Raw genomic sequence first — 16,000 nt, 5'->3', positions numbered from 1 at the left:
TATATATATATATAATGCTGCTGTTCACGCTCCATCCTCGTCACTTCATGAACTCGTAAATAAAAAAAAAAACGTCCTCTCGCAAAAAACTTTTGCGTTACCTCGCAATCTTGCGAGAGAATGCGAAGTTTTTTTTGCAAGGGAAGTTTTGCAATATTTTATTTTATTTTTTCCTTACCATGTCACATTAGGGGCTCGTTAGATCAGTGTAGTGGATGGTTGACACATTCATGCCGTTTTTTCCCCTCGTTGCAATGCAAGGGATATTTTCCCTTGCAAATGCGGGGACGTGGATGAAAACCTTTGGCCAAACAGAGAGCAGCGTATGGATCGTCAAGAGGGGGAAGGTGACGATAGTGACTGCTCAGTAAATTCTATAGAGTAAATTTGACTCTATTTTGAGTTAGACCAAATAGACTCAGTTTTAGAGTAATATTTACACTTGCAGGGCTTAAAATACTCCGGCACGGTGCCCGATTTCTGGTGTAAGATCCACTAGCGTAATGACAAATCCAGAGAAATAAATATTTGACATATTTGACACGTCTGACAAAACACTGCCAATGCGGTGAGAAGGCCAACTTCAAAATAAACCTCCCCATACCGAGTAATACGTGGAGCGCAATGCCAATGAATGCTTTTATTTTGAAGTTGTTCCCGGAAGGGTTTTTCCAGTCGTGGGCCGCGGCGCAACGGATGACTTGACTCATCCTGCGGAACGTGTGTTTGCCGTTATTATTGCCGGCGTAAACAATTGCGACCAACGTCAACAAAACAACTTTGTACAGAAATCATGTTCGATCACCAATAAGGGCACTAAAAGAATACTTAATTACGCTAATATTGTATTACACGGTGCCTGTTGCCAGTGTTTGGGGCGTCTACAGTGTTAGCGTGTTAACGGTGCTAGCGGCTGCAGCTAGAGTCACCGGACTACTTTTCAAAGGCAGTCTAATCAACGTGATGATTGCACACTTTGATGCTGACAGCCGGACACAGTTGCCGTTACTTGAGATGAGTTTAATAAACTGAGCTCACTCAATTGTGCACTTGACGGTCGACCAAATTCACAACTGTGGTTCTGTTGTCACTTTGTCTCACAGACCAGAAACTACTCATCTCAGAATTTAATTTCATACAAAGTGCTGTGCATGGAGTAAAAATCAGTCATGGAATAAAGACAGGTAAAACAAAAATAACACCATATAAATGAATAGTTATCTTAAGTGAGTAAATGAATAAGTCAATAAAATACCACAAGTAGGTAAGTAAATAAAATAAATAAATAATAACAAAATATAGCAGGCACCATAAAACATTGAAACAATGATGAGTCAAATGCCAAAGAACAAAGATGTGTTTTAAGAGTGGGTAGAGAGGGAGGTTGCCTAATATATTTAACAACGTCATTCCAAAATCCATGGAGAGAGATTTGTCTGAAATCTCCCTAACTTTCTAGCGAGGAAAACAATGTGCTGTTAAGCACATTTCAAATATAAGTAACTAAATAATAAATTTAAAAAAAAGATTATCTAATAATGAAAGTTGGTTGATTATTAGTAAGTGGAAATATATTTTTTATGTCTTCTGTATTCATAATTGTTCTTTCACCATGCACAACTATTATTTTAATCCAAATTCCTGATTATTCAATAAAATTTTCCTTATAGATATTTGAATACCAAAATGTTCGATGGCTGCAGCACGAGAGGGGACTGTGCTATACACTTGAGGGATTACTGGCCATCGGGAATTTAATGAGTTTCCCAAATGCCCCTGCACTTGGAAGAGAGTAAAATAAAGAATTGAAAATAAATAAAATAAAAGTCACTCAAGGGTTGAGGAACCTTCAGAATGGGGGACGGCCACAATCCCACCTGAGCTACGCCACTTTTTTTGCTTAGCTCCAAGATGTTTTTGGTCTTGGAGTTACGAAGATACCAGCTGACACGAGCGATATACTAGCACACAGCAGGAGCTCTTTGGCTCAGGGCGCCGATCAGCTGTCTCCCAAGCTGAAGGTCGTGAGTTCGTTCATCAACCCTTGAGTGACTTTTATTTATTTTTCACTTTTTTATCTTACACTCTTCTAAGTGTAAATATTACTCTAAAACTGAGTCTATTTGGTCCCACGCTAAGTAGAGTCAAATTTACTCGACAGAATTTATGTGTAGTGAAAGTGTTACAGTAGTTGGTTCTTTATTTACGCTGTGCGCTAGATATATTTTAGTTATTAGTTTTTAATAAATATACAGAATTCCGCTTACACTTTCTTTTGTTGCACTAATGTATACGTAACTTTGTGTGAATAAAAAGTGTTGCAATTTCCTTGATTGAGTTGATTGAGTATGTCAAACCGCAAACTTTGAAAACTGCTCTTGTAAAATCATTTCCCCCCCTCAGTTTTATATATAATTGTATTTTGTTAACAGCACCTCTGCCGTTGTGACAAAACATCTAATAATTTTGACCTTCAGTGCTCACAGAATGCCAAAGGGACGACGCATTTTGGGGGCACTGACTACTTGTATGATATAGAAATTTTATTTTGACACATAGGTAAGCTGTTTTGGAAGAGATATGAGCTTTTGCAGATGATCCATGGTGTTGTGCAAACTCATTCAAGTTACGTCTGGCAAAAGCACTAAGTGAATGCAGATGAGCCAAAGCAATTGAGAAGGATCTTTGCAGTTGTGACAGTGCCGACTCTTTGTTTGGGAAAGGAACTTGGAGTGAAGCATATGTGACCAGTTTTGGGATAGATATGTGCTTTTGCTAATGAACTGATAGGTTGTACACAAATGTAAGTCTGTTTGGCCAAATCAGCTTGAAGTGCCTATGGATTATGGTTTAGAAGAAGGTGAAAACCTCTCAGTTCAGTGATGTGTATAATTCAAACATTTTTGTAGATGAGTTTTCAGCAACACAAAAATTGTTTTGTGTCAAAATCTCTGATGGCTTTTTGCATTCAAGTTTATGTATTTTATATTTGTTGTCAATTCTGATGTCCAAGCAACATATAATCCGTATTTATTTTGTTTTCTTTTGCTCTTTTCTTCTCCTACAGGTAACTCTTGTAGCCCTGAAGTTGGCCTGATTGCACACCCTGGCTTCTTGACTGTTCATTTAAGTAGAAACAGTGGGATTGCTCTAGAAGGTTACCACATAAAACATAGGATATACTTTGGAAAAAAGGGAGAAAGCTTTGAGGTAAAACACTTTAAAACAGATTAACACGAATGCATAAAAATTTGAGGGCCAAATGAAAAAGGGATAGCATGAGAAGAAAGTGCAAATAATGGTGGTGGTAAACCATGAGTAATGATTGGTGGTCGGTGACTAACTGAGCTATTGAACAATACTGTTTATTTTGCATCTGCTCATGGATAATAATAACTACCTTATAAATTGTTATTCTTCCAATAGAAATATGAAGATTCTGTGTCCTCTGTGTCCATTAACAATTTAAAAGAGGGAGAGCGCTACTGTGCAAAAGTGCAGTACACTTATTTTGATCATCCTGTCGGGCTGCCCAGCTGCAAACAGTGTGAAGTCATCCCTCTGTCAGGTGAGACAAGCGGATTATTTCTTGTCTATGATTTATAAACATAAACTTAATATTATCCGCCTTGTGTCAATATGGTTTTCGGGAGTCCACAGATTTGTAAACTCATAAATTGGTTGATTAATCCCCTTAACCCTAATTTAGGCAGAAGAATGAGATTTAGCCTTGACACCGTGCCCAATTTCAGTGTGTCAAGCCAAGTTTACGTCATGGCTTCCCCCAGAAAACATACCTAGAGGTAGAGAAGCCCAGTGTCGGCCCACCATGTTTTTGTAAAAACTTTGAAAGTTGACAGGATTTTTTGAAATGATCACTATTATGCCATCCATCCATCCATTTACTACCGCTTATCCGGGCTCCGGTCGCGGGGGCAACAGCTTTAGGAGGGAAGCCCAGACTTCCCTCTCCCCCAGCCACTTTGACCAGCTCCTCCGGCGGGATCCCAAGGCGTTACCAGGCCAGCTGAGAAACATATGGCGCTTTTCCACCAGACCGGTTCCACACCGAAACTGCATTTTTTTGTCCCCGGATGTTCGCGTTTCCACGTGACTTTTTCCCTTGCCTGGTTGTGTGTTCTCATTCACTTGAAGGAGAGCTCAAGCCGCAGTTAAATGAATGAGGCTGAGCTCTCCATTCAGAAATAGCTTCGCAAGCCGGTCGTGAAAACAAGATCGCAATATTTAATCCATGGCGGTCCATATGAAATTGTAAATACAATTAAATTTGGCGCGACTTGCCACTCGTGAAATGTTATGGCAGAGCCACATATGGACAGTTCAAATGATCCCACCCCCATCCTGCCGCACGCCTGTTGTAATGGAAAGGCAATGGAGGCCGTGTAGTGTTGTTCCGTGTGGTAGCGTGCCGTGCTGGGTTAATGGAAAAGAGGCAATAGTCCAACGTGTCCTTGGTCGTCCCCGGGGCTTCCCTCCGGGGCTTCCCGCCGGTGAGACATGCCCGGAACACCTCTCTAGGGAGGCGCCCAGGAGGTATCCGAACCAGATGACCGACCCACCTCAACTGGTTTTTCTCCACGCGGAGGAGTAGCGGTTCGACCCTGAGTCCCTCTCGGATGACCGAGCTTCTCACCCTATCTCTAAGTGAGAGCCCAGACATCCTGCAGAGGAAACTCACTTCGGCCGCTTGTATCCGGTATCTTGTTCTTTTGGTCACAACCCACAGCTCATGACCAATAGTTAAGGGTAGGAACGTAAATTGAGAGCTGTGCCTTTCGACTAAGCTTTCGACCACAACGGACTGATGCAGAGTCTGCATCGCATCACTACCGACGATGCACCTGCCTGTCGATCTCCCGCTCCTCCCTGCCCTCACTCGTGAACAAGACCCCAAGATACTTGAACTCCTCCACTTGGGTTAGGCTCTCATCCCCGACCCGGAGAGAGCACGCCCCCCCTTTTCCGACTGAGGACCATGGTCTCGGATTTGGAGGTGCTGATCCTTATCCCAACTGCTTCACACTCGGCTGCGAACCTCTCCAGTGAGAGCTGGAGATCACGACTTGATGACGCCAACAGCACCACATCATCTGCAAAAAGCAGAGATACAATGGTAAAGCCACCAAACCAAACTCAACGCTTCAGCTGCGCCTAGAAATTCTGTCCATAAAAGTTATGAACAGAATCAGTGACAAAGGGTATCCTTGACGGAGTCCAACCCTAACTGGGAATGAATCCGACTTACTGCTGGCAATGCGGACCAAACCGTATAAGGGGGCTCAGTGCCCCGTACTCCCAAAGCACCACCCGCAGGACTCCCCGAGGGACACAATCAAAAGCTTTCTCCAAATTCACAAAACACATGTAGACTGGTTGGGCGAACTCCCATGCACCCTTGAGAACCCCGCCAAGGGTATAGAGCTAGTCCACTATTCTACAGCTGGGACGAAAACCACACTGCTCCTTAATCCGAGATTCGACTTCTGGACAGACCCTCTTCTCCAGCACCCCTGAATAGACCTTACCAGGGAGGCTGAGGAATGTGATCCCTCTATAGTTGGAGCACACCCTCCGGTCCCCCTTTTTAAAAGGGGACCACCACCCCAACAACATCTGCCAATCCAGAAGGACTGTCCCCGATGTCCTTGCGATGTTGTAGAGGCGTGTCAACCCTGACAACCACACAACATCCAGATTCTTTAGAAACTCCGGTAGGATCTCATCCACCCCCGGGGCCTTGCCACCGAGGAGCTTTCCAACCACCACAGTGACTTCGCTCCCAGAGATAGGAGAGTCCACCTCAGAGTCCTCAGACTCTGCTTCCTCAAAGGAAGGTGTGTCAGTGGAATTGAGGAGGTTACTTGTTAGTATTTATCGATACCGATACCACTGTTTTAATGCAGTATCGGTATCGGAACAACACTACTGAAAACTAGATCAGTTTCCTTTACCGATTCTGCTCCCTGGTCCACAACAGCTCTCCGCCAACTCAAATCTCAAGGAAGACAACAGGAACGTCTTTACAACAAAACTGGACTACCTATTGTCAGATCTCGCTTATTGCGGAGCCCTCCCTTGGAGCTTACAATAGTTTTTCGGGCTCTGAAAGGTTCCGACCGGCTCAACGTTACACATGGTTAGGACTTCTCTTAATCCCTTAAAAAAAACTTTGCGGGAACGCTAGGGTGCACCAGGTGTCGAGAGAGATGTGTCTAGGTTCTCACTACCCACTTTTGAAGTGCCAGCCCAGTTTAAGTCGAACAACACTGTTTTGTCGAGTAACCACCGATTTGAGACAAAAAGTGTCGGTCTGGCCGCGCTCCATTTGTGGTAGCTCCCTCTCTATCGATCTAGTGCACTTGGTACTCACCTAGATGGTTTTAGATATCCTTAGCAGGGCTCGTTTTAGCTAAAATTATGCCAGTATAACCTTTTAGGAACGTTTGATACAGGCTATGTGTTGTTAATCTTTAGCTATTCATTCACTAGAAAGAACTTTGTGTAATATATATTTAAAAAATCAGCGGGGAAACTATCTTTAAATAAAAATGCAATTGATTACAATTTCAGGATATAACAGATAGAGCAAATGCAAATTCAAGCAAAAATCCAATCTTCAAAACTCAACAAAGAAGTTATTGCAAAAGTTTTTATGGCTCTCTTAGCTCTGAGTGCTTACCTCTTGGCCGCCATAAATTTCTGGTTCTGAATTTTGGCTGTCCTATAAGGAGAAAGATAGTCCCAATAGCCTTGCGTCTCACACAAAGGTTAGAAAATGAGTTATGTATACCCCCATCTTAGCGTCCACGCAGCTCGCGCTTCGGCTGAAGAGAGCGTTTTAAGTCTCTTCTGAAGCTGCTCTTATAGCAGAGCAGCCCGATTCCTAAGAATTTCACTGGAAAGACTCCCTGAAATCATGGTATTAGGTCATTTATTCAGAAATTCTGAATCCATATCAACTGGTCTAGGTTTATTGAAACTGTGAGTCATCATACCAAACTGGTATGAGCCTGTTAAAACTATGAGTCATCATACCAAACCTGGTATGAGCTTGTTAAGGCTGCCTGAGTATGTCTGGACTTGCCTAGTCAGGCTTCAGGAAGTACTTCCTTATTTGGGTGTGAGTCGCAAGAACTTTCTGTTTGGGCTATTAGACTATGACCAAACCATCAAACGGTTTATACTTCCACCATAGAACTAAATACCACAGTTTCATTCATTATCATTATCATTCTACCCTTATAACAATAAAATACATTTCATAATACATTTCATGAAAACAGACATTTCTTTGTCAATAAAACATATCGCATAATACATCCACATGCTATGATGGGGCCTAACTCTTTTCAATCCTAACACATAAACCATGCAGTGGCATGAGGTTTATGGGCTGTATAACTTTCAAACAACATACAATATATATATATATATATATATATTATATGTGGCTGTTACTGGATATATCTTGTTAGCTGTAATTAGTACTTATTGCTTCAGCGAGCAGTCAATATTGGATAAATATGATTGTGTGAAACTGTTCAAGCATCCTTGTTTGTTAGATCAGAAATGGCAAACCCTGGTGGCTAAATTTGGTATTACAAATGTACCTTTTGAGCCTGGGACTTAACCCATTCTTTGCCAATTGCCATGCTCTTCATCACCTTCCTATACCCCGCACCTTCACAACACTCGACACTATTCAAAAATAAATGTACAAAAAACAAGTGTTTACAAGGACAATATTGCCTCAGCCAAAACTGCCTACTACTCTGGACTGATTCAAACACATCAAAACAGTTCCAAAACTCTCTTTTCTATCCTCTCAAATATCACCAAAAAAAAACGACTCCATTCCCCCACACATGCACTCCACTGACACCTTTAATTCAATCATGTTATTTTTCATTTCCAAAATCAGTAATATTCATCAACGTCTGACTACATGTCCAGTTTCAGCTGATCTTAATGCCCGACTTCTCACCCCCACAATTCTGTTTTCCAACTTTACTCTTCCATCCATACGCTGCATATCCGAGCTTATTGTCAACTCAAAACCCACAACCGGCCATCTTGAGCCATTTCCCACAACACTTGTTAAATCCTGCCTGTCCTCAGTTGCCCCTTTTATCACCAATATTATTAATTCTTCCCTACTTACCTCTATTGTTCCCCCCTCTCTCAAAAATGCTTCTATTACACTAATACTAAAAAAAAATCTGGCCTAGATCCAACTAATTTCAATAACCTTCGACCCATTTCCAACCTTCCATTCATTTCCAAAATTCTTGAAAAATCTGTTGCCACCCAACGTCACAACCACCTCATCTCAAATAACATCTATGAGCAGTTTCAGTCTGGTTTCCGTCCATTCCACAGTACTGAAACAGCTCTTGTCAAAATCACCAACGACATCCTCATAGCTTCTGACTCTGGCTTACTCTCCATTCTCATTCTACTTGATCTAACAGCAGCATTCAACACCATTTCTCACACCATACAGATTGGCATCTGTTGGCATCACCCACACTCCTCTCACCTGGTTCACCTCCTATGTTTCTTAACATACTAAATATATTCAGCTCAAATTCCATGAATCAAGTATTCAGCCTGTCATAACTGGGGTGTCCCAGGGGTCGGTCCTGGGGTCCACTCTCTTCATCATTTACATTCTCCCAGTTGGTTACATCTTCCGCAAATATAACATCCATTTTCACTGCTATGCAGATGACACCCAGCTCTACCTCTCTTCCAAACCCTCTTCAGTCCTTCCACCTGCCGCCTTTGCCCTCTGCCTCCAAGAACGCCTGGTTTTCTTCTAACTTTCTCAAATTAAACAACTCCAAAACTGAGATTCTACTTGTTGGCACCCCATCCACTCTCACCAAACCTTGCAGTTTTTCTATCTCCATTAACAATACACCCGTTCTTTCCTCCCATCAGGTTAAGAGTCTGGGTGTCATCCTTGACAGTACACTCTCCTTTCACTCACATATCAATAATATTACTCGCTTAGCTTATTTCCATCTACGCAACATCTCTCGCCTCCGCCCATCTCTTACCACTCACGCCAGTGCAATTCTTGTTCACAGCTTAATTACATCCAGTATTGACTACTGCAATTCACTCCTGTACAGCCTCCCCAATAAATCTCTTCACAAACTTCAACTTCTCCAAAATTCCACAGCACATATCATTACACGCACCCCGACCTCCCACCACATCACCCCCATCCTTCAACAACTCCACTGGCTCCCCATTATACAAATAATGTTCCTACAAACTTCTTCTCCTCACCTATAAAGCTCTAAATAACCTTGCTCCACATTACATATCTGACCTGCTTCACATTACTACTCCTGCCCGATTACTCCGGTCCTCATCCACACTCCAACCCCATGTTCCCCGTGTTTGCCTCGCCACTATGGAATGCAGAGCCTTCAGCTACTCTGCTCCCAAGCTGTGGAACTCCCTCCCTCCTGACCTTCGTGCCACCGACTCCCTCTCACTCTTCAAAACTATTCCACCCATTTATAACTATACCTTTCTCACTTCATTCATTCATCTATTTTTACCTTGTTTTATCGATTTTATTTGGTTTTGTGCTTTTTAACACTTTGTACAGAAATGTATTATTATTATTTATTATTATTATCATATGTGTTTTCAGGAAAATCCTGGTTGTACTGTTGAATTAGCATTTCACTAAGATCAATGACTAAAATCCTATTGGCTGAGACAGCCTCACCAGTTTGCATCACACAGCTGACATTATCCTCCATTAGTCCATTTACCACCCATCCAAGTACAGTTTGAACTGCATAAGGTCTGACATTTTGACTTTTGATGACCTTTTGGGGCTCCATCAGCTGTGGTGCATTGGTCCCAATTAACAATTCAACATCTCCATCGATAACTGGTAGTTATCACTTCCTTGAGATAGTCCCACTTGTCTATGGCCTTTTGCCTTGGGATGTGCCCTTTTTGTACTGGGTTTGTCTTCAGCATACAATTTTGGCAGGGTATAAAATTTATGACCTTCTAGTCCACTTCGAGGCAGTCAGCTGGCACAAAAGGTAGTAGCCGCAGCCTTTTTCTGGCCCAAAGTGTTCAGCAAGATCCGTATTTTCCTTGTTTTGGCTCTTAACTGCAGAAACAAGCTCTCTGTAATAAAACATGCATTCCTTCCAGAGTCCAATAGAGCATATGTCTAGAAAATTGAGGTTGAGTTTGTCATCTTTATCTGGACAGGACGAATTTAAAGTGTTTGGCCAGTAACTTCAGGTACATACAACGCAACCATCCCGCTGCTGACCAACTTGTCAGTTTCTTCTTGGTCTTCCTTTTCTCTTTTCTTTCCATTGTATATTGTATAACACAGTTGGGTGGTTTTGTGAGCAGACGCCACACTTGAGTCTGTTTTGACAATTTTTCTTCTATGGCCCTTAATCAAACAACCAAAACATATTCCTTTAAGAATTCAATCTTCTCCTTGTGAGGCCTTTTATTCATTTTACAATATTCATCTAAATGTTCTCCAGCAGAAAACACACAGGGTCTTTTGGTAACAGTTTTCTCGTTCTCTGATTTAAAAAAAAAAAAAAAAATGTCTTTGTTCCTACTTGACCTCAACACAACAGCAAAACTTCTCTTGTGCTCAAGGTGGCTGAACTTTCCACTAAAAGGTTTACTTCCCTTTTGATCCTTTTTAGAAGTGGTGTCTTATCTGTCGCCGTAGAATGGGTCCATTGCAATCCTAGCATGGCGCCCTATGAATGCAACAAGTTCAGGAAACTTTGCTCTTTTCTTTTTGCGTTCATAAGCTTGAGCTCGCCACTTTTTTCTTAACCTGTATGGTAGTTTCATTTGTGATGGAGTGTTCATTTAATCTAAAAATAGAATATATTTCATTGTGTTCAGGCATCCACGGAGTACAACTGCAAATGCATGCAGTGCATTTTTGTCCTAATTTTTTATGCATGCAGATGCGATCTAAAGATCATTTCCAAAGTTTTCTTTGAGTAGTCTCTTGGCTTCATGGTAACCTTTCTTATTGTCTGCATATTGGCAAACGTTTTACAAGCTCTTTGGCATGTCCTTCAGTATATTTTTAAAGAAAGAAAGAACAAACGGTCTCTAAAGTTGTCTGTCTTTTCTTCTATTGTGTGTTCAAAGACTCTGATGAATGATAAATATGTTAATGGTTCTCCCCTAAAAATAGGTATTACCCTGTCCGGAAGCAGCGTGTTCCTTTGTTCTTTTATTAACATTTCTGCCGTTTCATGATTTTTGCCAAAACGTTTTCTGATGCAGCGTGAGACTGAGAAACTTGCTTGATTGGTTTAGAAGATTGTTCGCTTGTACATTGCTTCTTGGTTGTGCTGTGCTGCACCTGCCGGCTTCCACCAATGGGGGGCATCACGTTTCCCAATTTGTTAATTTCTTGGTGGTTGTAGGCCTCATATGATGATCAGCATCACTGTGTCCACCTTTATCAACAGTATCATCATAGTCATCTTCATCACTGTCATAATCATCATCATTCTCCTCCTCCCCCTCCTTGCTATCATTCTCAGTGTCATCTTCATCGTTCTTATCATCCTCTTCAGCAATTTCATTTAAACCGGCATCTTGTTCCTTTTCATAGGCTGATCAAGTTTTTATCAATGCAGCTTCAGCTTCAATGTAAGTTTGTATTTCAAGCTCCTCTTGTTGAGCCTTGACAGCAGCTTGTCTAATTTCAAGTTCATATTTCAGGTCTCTTTCTTGTTTTTCCAACTCCTGTTTTTTCTTTAAATTGGCAGCACTATTAGCTGCTTTAGCCCAAGCTGTTCTCAATGATGAGCTTGAAGAGCTTCTACTAGAAAGTGACATTTGGCTACCATTGTCACCAAGATATGCACTCTCAGTGGTGCCACCTTTTGGCATTTGAGAAAAGGAGGCAGCCTTATCCAGCTATCTAGCACTTTCTTTAAAATCCTTAAAGCAAGCAAGGAGAGGTGCCAGTGCATGATATTCTCCTCTTCAGGAAGGAGACTATAAATAGACTCCTGTAGCTGTAAAATATCATCTTCCAAGGCATTTAACACTGCAATGTTTTCCTTCATCTTTGATTCATTTCCATATCAATCATGAGTTGTTCTATTGTATTTCTTGTCTTTGTTAAGTCTCTCATTCTTGTTTTTCTTTGCTTGAAGAGTTCCTCAATTTAAGTTAGGCGTGCCTTTTCTGTGGGTTTTGTCTTCCTTTTGGGTCTCCCACTAGTAGCACCCAATGTTTCCTCTTCCTCTTCCAAAGGAGTTTCATTTACATTTTTGTTATTGATTTGAAGTTGCTCAGGTGCATAGGTCGCTTCCTCTTCTGATTTGGCTCTTTGCTTGTTTAAAGACATTTTAGTTTTGATGTGCAAGCAAATGCAATGTATTCAAATACACAAAGCTTCAGCAGTGCAGACCCTTTACGCACAGCGTCAGCAACTTACAAAACTTGCATACAATAGTATTTTAAGCCCACAACACCACAATATTCCAATGAATATGCGACAGACAACAGTAAATGCATTAATTCCACAGTCCACAATCATAAACGGCCGATCCGTTGTGAGGCACAATTCATTCACAATTCCAAGTGTCTGACAACAACAAATATACAACCTTCGCATGCACCCATGCGGCAATACAGCACTTAAATTCCACCTTCTAATCCAATAAACTCCAGTTTAGAAGAAACTTTTAGAATTTCCTTTCCAACAATTAATTAAGGCCAACAAGATCCACATTTAATTACTATGATCAAAATAAACTGTAGCCACTAAGGCAAATCGAAACAAAGCAGCCTGTAGAACAAAGTTTCCACACTCCTTATCAGCGCATCTGGTTCAATCAACTTCGCTCGTTCATGAGGCTGCGTGCACACTATAAAGAGTGCTGTTTTAAACATACCTGGCCACTAGGTGGCATAATCCTCATTTCTAACAAAAAAGCCAAAATTATATTCAACAAATATTGGCTCCAACATCGTCAAATTGGTCGATAATTGCCGATAATTATTGGCCACCGATATTATTGTGCATCCCTATTTATATTTGTTCAGTGGTGCCTTATGTTGACGTATGTTGCGATTCCCCCACCGCTTGTAACAGATATTTACCGGTACTTGAGTAAAATCTTGGAATTAATTAATGTAAAGTCATCAAATAGAAAGTATATTTAGAATAAAAGACTCTCAAGGACTGTTCTCATAGCTTTCTTTGATCCTTGAATAGAATACTTCTCTTGCAAAATGCAACTCTAAACAAAACAATCAAAATTGACTAAATTCTCAGAACCTCTCACTTACATTTTTAGTTCTGCTCATGAGCACCACACTCCAGTAGCACTGGTTCACGAGGCCCCGTGGGAAACATCAGCAGGGAATTTTGCTCTCATGTATAACTAATATGCTATTTGAATTTGGCTCTGCAACGAGCGCAAATTACTTTAGAGTTCTCCAACAAGCATCAAGGAAGTAAATCAGAAAGTAAAACTACCTATATAGTCCTTATTTATCTTCCCGCCAGTGACTCCGACATGTTTTGTTGCAAACTGAGTTAACTGAATTAAATTTTTAAACGCTTTAATTAATTCAAATTAATCACCAAAGTTAAGGCTTTCGTTTTAACAGCCCTAATTAAAGTGAATTAAAATGCTAATAGATTGTGTCTCTGTTTTTGTGTTTTTCAGCCCCAGGAGCAAAACAAATGGTGGTAATTCTCACCATTGTGCCAGTGCTTGGTATTCTAATACCATGCATAGCATACATCCTTTTTCAGAGGAGGAAAAATTGGCTGCAACCCTCATACAAAATACCAGATACTGTGAGTAGTAATAAATAACTAGAAAAATTTCCGCAGAAATTTTGAATGGGACTGCTGACTCTTGCAAGGTGGAAAGACGCATGTAGTACTTGTAGCAATAGTAGTAGTAGTAGTAGTAGTAGTAGTAGTAGTACCTGTAGTAGAAGCAGTAGTACTTGTAGTAGTAGTGTAGTACTTGTAGTTATAGGAATTTTAGTAGTAGTCAAATGGCTAAGATGGCCTCCGCCCTGGCTGTGGGAGGGGGCGAGAATCCTGGGCGTACCTAATCAATTGGCCAAGATGGCCGCCGCCCTGGGTGGGCGGAGTCGCGAGAATCTTGAGTGTACCTAATCAATTGGCCAGAATCCTGGGCGCACCTAATCATATGTCCAAGGTAGTAGTAATAGTATTTGCAATAGTAGTAGTCGTACATAGGCCAAGCCTTGAGTACATATAGAAAAAAAGGGGGTGAGTTGAGCTCAACAGTGAAAGAGATGATTGGCTGAGGCAGTTGCTATGCAGAAGTGAGAGACCAGGCAGTATAGCTAAAAAAACAAAAAACACTATTTAAATAGCAGTCCATTCCATTGCATTTAAAAATAATAATAATAATGTTGTGCTTTTTTGGGGAAAATGTATTTTTAAAAAAATTGAAATGAGCTGAACGTTTAAAATTGAAACGATTGGAATCGGTCAAGAAATGTGGAAGTTAACCATAATCAACATAAATGAATTGAAATGTATGAGAAATGCACACCTCGAACAAAAGCCTCTCACGACTTAACGGTTCAAGATGCAGATTCCAGACATGGCTCGTTAGAACAGCAAGGGTTTGGGGAATCAGATGAAAAAATTACCAAATTAGAGCAGGTTGAAAACTTGTGATTAAAAAAAAGAAATAAGGAGAAAAAGGCGACCAAAATAACATGGGGAACATGATTGAAAAAGTCTGACTTCTCCTTGCTTAAAGTGAAAAAAAAGGTACTAAATGACACCTTTGCCAAACAAAAGTACAAAGTGATGTTGAACTAGTGAGCAAAGATTGTGGCCACGGTGACGAATTGAAGTGAGATTTTTTTAAATATATATTTTTTTCTTCCTCACTCTGACGTTGATTGCTCCACTAAATTTTTTTCTTTTCCTTTCCCATTCGAATGGGACTTTTTTTCTGAGTTTTTTGGGAATTGCGTCGCCATGGTAACTCAGAATTCCAAGAAAGGTAATGCCGCAGCGAGTCAGATCGAGCCGTATCGTTTGATCCCTCATTTGTGCCGGTGTTCTACGGTACGGGCTGCATTTTTTCGGAAAAATCCGTGGAAGATAATATAATAAAATAAAAAAATTTAATCATTAACTAGAAAAATTTGAATTTTGAATGGGACTGCTGACTCTTGCAAGGTGGAAAGACGCATTTAGTACTTTTAGCAATAGTAGTAGTAGGAGGACTTTTAGTAGTAGGCAAGTACTTGTAGTAGTAGTATTATTAGTAGGACTTGTCGTTTGTAGTAATTTTAGTAGTAGTCAAATGGCCAAGATGGCCGCCGACCCGGGTGGGCGAGGGGGAGAGAGTCTTTGGCGTACCTAATCAATTGGCCAAGATGGCTGCCGCCCTGGGCGAGTTGAGTGGCGAGAATCCTGGGCGTACCTAATCAATTGGCCAAGATGGCCGCCGCCCCGGGTGGGCGCGGGGGAGAGAATCATTGGTGTACCTAATCAATTGGCCAATCTTTTTTTTTTTTATAATAAGAATATTAAACCACTTTTTGCTAGCAGGCCCATAATAATAACCCCATTTTTCTAGGATAGTAATATGTTCCTGCTTTGCTTCGCAAGCAGTCCCATAATAATAAACCAGATTTTCTAGGATAGTAATATGTGCCTGCTTTGCTACGCAGCAGTCCCATAATAATCTATTTCAGTGCAGGTTCCTGTAAAGCCAAGCTCCCAAACATCATGTTGTATACATTGAACACTCTACAGTGCATGTGGAAAGTACCGTAAAATGCCGTGAATAACATTTTTTTCCCATATAAAATTATCCAAAATCGTCCCACCGTACTATACACGGATACTCCCTTACAAGGTCTTTAACATATTTAGTGGAACAGCATGGCTCAGTGGTAGAGTGGTCATCTACCAAACCAG

General features: G+C 41.0%; 1 protein-coding gene across 6 annotated transcripts in view; it reads left to right on the top strand.

Moving 5' to 3' along the window:
- Window positions 1-16,000, top strand: part of ifngr2 (interferon gamma receptor 2) — a 39,722-nt gene that overhangs the window by 21,695 nt on the left and 2,027 nt on the right. For 4 of the 6 annotated variants that reach the window (XM_086091007.1, XM_086091009.1, XM_086091006.1 and 1 more), the window contains 3 exons: window positions 3,068-3,210; window positions 3,427-3,568; window positions 13,743-13,876. In XM_086091007.1, the coding sequence (XP_085947133.1) occupies window positions 3,068-3,210; window positions 3,427-3,568; window positions 13,743-13,876 (419 nt within the window). The remainder of the gene's footprint in view (window positions 1-3,067; window positions 3,211-3,426; window positions 3,569-13,742; window positions 13,877-16,000) is intronic. The other 2 variants (XM_086091010.1, XM_086091011.1) reach the window with 2 other exon arrangements.

Source organism: Leptonotus elevatus, chromosome 12 (genome assembly GCF_054856555.1).
Source record: "Leptonotus elevatus isolate MCC_2025b chromosome 12, RoL_Lele_1.0, whole genome shotgun sequence".
Taxonomy (NCBI): Eukaryota; Metazoa; Chordata; class Actinopteri; order Syngnathiformes; family Syngnathidae; genus Leptonotus; species Leptonotus elevatus.
The sequence above is the reverse complement of the archived record's forward strand: the minus strand, read 5'-3'. Positions and strand labels throughout refer to the sequence as shown.